This window comes from Strongylocentrotus purpuratus, unplaced genomic scaffold (genome assembly GCF_000002235.5).
Source record: "Strongylocentrotus purpuratus isolate Spur 01 unplaced genomic scaffold, Spur_5.0 spur5_scaffold_13, whole genome shotgun sequence".
Taxonomy (NCBI): domain Eukaryota; kingdom Metazoa; phylum Echinodermata; class Echinoidea; order Camarodonta; family Strongylocentrotidae; genus Strongylocentrotus; species Strongylocentrotus purpuratus.
This window is the reverse complement of record NW_022145598.1, coordinates 24011062-24014464: the sequence shown is the minus strand read 5'-3', so window position 1 is coordinate 24014464 and position 3403 is coordinate 24011062. Positions and strand designations below refer to the sequence as shown.

Below are 3403 nucleotides of genomic sequence, written 5' to 3'. Positions count from 1 at the left end.
TTACATGTAGGCTCTACAGTCTACAGTTTTCTTTTATATATTTTATCTGATTTAATTTGTGTGTGTGCAGAACATGAAAGTGCCAAATTAATAATTGTGCATATTTATCTACAATGTAATTCAAATGACTTGAGTTAGCAGTTACAGTACATGAAACAGGAGTAGATGTTTATTTCTCGGCTTTCAGTTCAGTTAGAGTAAGAACATGGTGCAAGTTGGCTTAGTAGTCATAGTAGATGTAGATGGGGTATCAATTTGAACGGAGGGGCGACCGGGGCAATTTACCCTATTTATTTAGGGATGACATGATGTAAGTATCTCATATTAAAGAAGAGTATCCTTCTGACTAATATTAATAAATTTCCTGTAGAGTGATTTTAACAATAAATTCAAAACAGCTGGCCTACACAAATAAGTGTACATACTGTACACTGTACTGTACATGTACATGTATAAAATAGAGCCAGTAATACAAACAAATGTTTAATGGAAAGAGCAGAAAAACGATACATACAACTATTACACTTGTAAATAAACTTTGGCAAGTTAAATTTAAAAAAAAAAGGTCTATAAACATATTTATTGGACAAGCGCTAACAAAAAAAAAGAATAGTGGAAAATCATTATAACAAACACATTAGGACAACAAAAATTACCTTGCTATAATGAAATCTTGATATGCTTTTAATAAGGACTCAGAAAAAAGAAGAATAATATGTCTTCATATAAAAGAGAGTATTACAGTGCTTTTTACGACAAGGTTCCAATGTACATGTATCAGCTCACAACAAATTCCTGACATACAGGTGTACTGCAAATGCATGCTGTAATCTTTTGCAAAGACATCAAAATGAGGGTTGAATTGACTTATCATATGAAACGAATTACAGGGGCACATGTGTACACTTGTATAAATTTGTGTACTGTACAAATAAGTTTGAACATAATGGCTTCTAAATGTACATGTACATGTACCAACATGTTTCCAAATAATAAAATTGATACTCAAACAAAAAGACTTGAATTGCAATCCTCCTATACCTGCCGTTTCCATGCTTTACATTTTTGGCATCTTATAAGACAGCTAGCTCAGTGAACTGCATACATGTAGGACCATTGTTCTGCTCAGTTGCCAATCATTTGGCAACGGTGATTTTTGCAGCGCCTTACAGCATCATATCTGAACAAGCCTTCAGACATGAAGTACATGTACAGTTGTATATATATCTGAGTATATGTATATTATAAATGAGCTTCAATTGTATATTTGAAGATATACAATTCAAGCTCATTCATCTTTTATCAAACATGTCTTTAAATGGGATGTCCCAGAATATCTACTGACATACTGTACAGTTGGTTTCCAGAAAAAGGCCTGTGTAGTGTACTACACACATTCCTATGTATTGTACGTCAGAGAAAGAGTAGAGATTTAAACACATGTATACACTGTAAACTACCATGCTATATCTGTACAAATCCCTGGAATTTTTGTAATAAACAGACTGAAAATGTGAGAAAATAGTGAATTCATTATTACACAACATACAATGAAATTACGTAGGCACATCGTCTGAAAGTGAGATCAAGCAAAGAGAAGGCCAACAGTAGCCAATGTACATTGCATAATTCTAACCTGCATCCATTAACTTTATCTTTTCTGTAATATACACACACCATTAAGCATCCAGCTCCTGATTAGAATCCATGTTAATGATCGTCTCATACTTCATGCACATGTCTGCGAACCTGTCGCCTTCTAGCCCCTGAGCCGGTGTCCGCATTTGGACTAACGTTTATGACCAACTCTGAGCGCAATGTTTCAGTGATCCTCTCAACATGACTAGGAGTGTCCTCAGATTCTGTTCTTTGAGCAGCAGAGCTACTAACTTGCTGGCTGACCAGGTTTCTGGGTGGGGCCTGAGGGGCGGGGCCCCTTGGTCGACTGGAGGGGCGTGGCTCCGGTGCAGAATGGGTTCGCTGGTGGCTAACCGTTAGACGCTGACTGACTGGGGAATCCCCTTGTGTATCGTTGACTACCTGCGAACTTGCACCTGATGAAGAAGATTCATTGGCTGGTCTCCTTCTTTGACGTATAGGTTTGGCATAAGTAGGGGGAGGGTTATCAGCTGGGGAAGGGTTGGTGTAACTAAAGTTTGAAGGAGATGATTCCTCCCCTGTTCTACTTGTTTGAGGTGGTGCACTTCTCACCACTTCATACACTGTCTCATTGCCAGCAGAGTTACTGTGATTGGCATTGGGGCTCACCGCCCTCGTTACCTGAGTACTTGCATCACTCTCCACCCCTTCTTTCTCAGATGGAACAGTCCCATCTTGTGTACAGTCATCCTTTTGCTTGACCATACCACTATCTTCATCGGAGGCAATGGCACCACCTACCGCACCCCCATTCTCCTTATCTTCTTCCGCTCCAACTACACGCCTATCTGCCGAATCCTCCTCACGCTTTACCTTAATTTTCAACCCTGCGATGCCCTTCTTGGCGGCGCCAACCAGGTCGCGTTTGATGCGTCTCCTGCGCGAAGGATCGGACCTCCTATACTGCAGCATGCTGTCCAAGTCAATGACATACACGTACCCTGCAATCAACAGCTCAAAGGTTCGCTTGTTGGCACGATAGCTCTCCTCCAGCTCTGCATCTGTCCTTTCATCGTACTGCCACCATCCATTCCTACCTTCGTAGAACCACGTATAGCTCTCCTCCACCTCCTCTTCCTCTTCTTCCACCCCCTCATCATCCTCATCATGATGGTGGAGCAGCTTGGGACTCGAGAAGAAGTCGACAGGGATCTCTTGCCTGCAGAGAGCACATCTTCTGTACTGTGTGGAGGCACCCTTCATGCAGAGGAAACAGAAGACATGACTGCAGGGCAGTTCCACCGGATGGACGCATGTTTGGAGACAAACGGCACAGTCTGGGATGTCCATCCTTTTGGCAGTCGGCTCTGGTTTGAAGTCTGAGACAAAAAAAAAAGGAAAAGAGAGAGATCGTTAATAACTAATGTATTATTAAAGTAATAATAATAATAATAATAATAAATACATAAAGTGCGCTTATCTAATAACTTACTCAAGGCGCTATACAAAACAAAATACACAAATCTCTCTCCAGAATTTTAACAACATAATATCATTAGTAACTCGGAGTATTAAAATAAAACCCATTTAACATATTTCTGAAAGGTTTCTAGGCATTGAATGTTTTGAATTTCACATGGCAGCTTCTTCCAGAGGACTAATGCAACATGCACAAATGCATGCTCCCCATAATGGGTGGTTTGGGTTCTGGGGACTTAATGTTACAAAATCTATTTATTAGTGTACATGTACCCTTGCTCTTGTGTAAGAAGTAATATTCAACTTCTTTAACCTCGGTGTAGAA

General features: G+C 40.1%; 1 protein-coding gene across 1 annotated transcript; it reads right to left on the bottom strand.

Annotated features, from left to right (window-relative positions):
• Positions 1-1512: 1512 nt before the first annotated feature.
• Positions 1513-2975, bottom strand: LOC576990 (E3 ubiquitin-protein ligase rnf146). Its single transcript, XM_030983200.1, has one exon. The coding sequence runs from the start codon at positions 2947-2949 to the stop codon at positions 1723-1725; it is 1227 nt and encodes a 408-aa protein (XP_030839060.1). The 5' UTR covers positions 2950-2975; the 3' UTR covers positions 1513-1722.
• Positions 2976-3403: the final 428 nt, after the last annotated feature.

Bases quoted from the DNA above. Each gene is read 5' to 3' on its own strand.
- LOC576990 (XM_030983200.1), bottom strand. From the start codon at position 2,949: ATGGACATCCCAGACTGTGCCGTTTGTCTCCAAACATGCGTCCATCCG.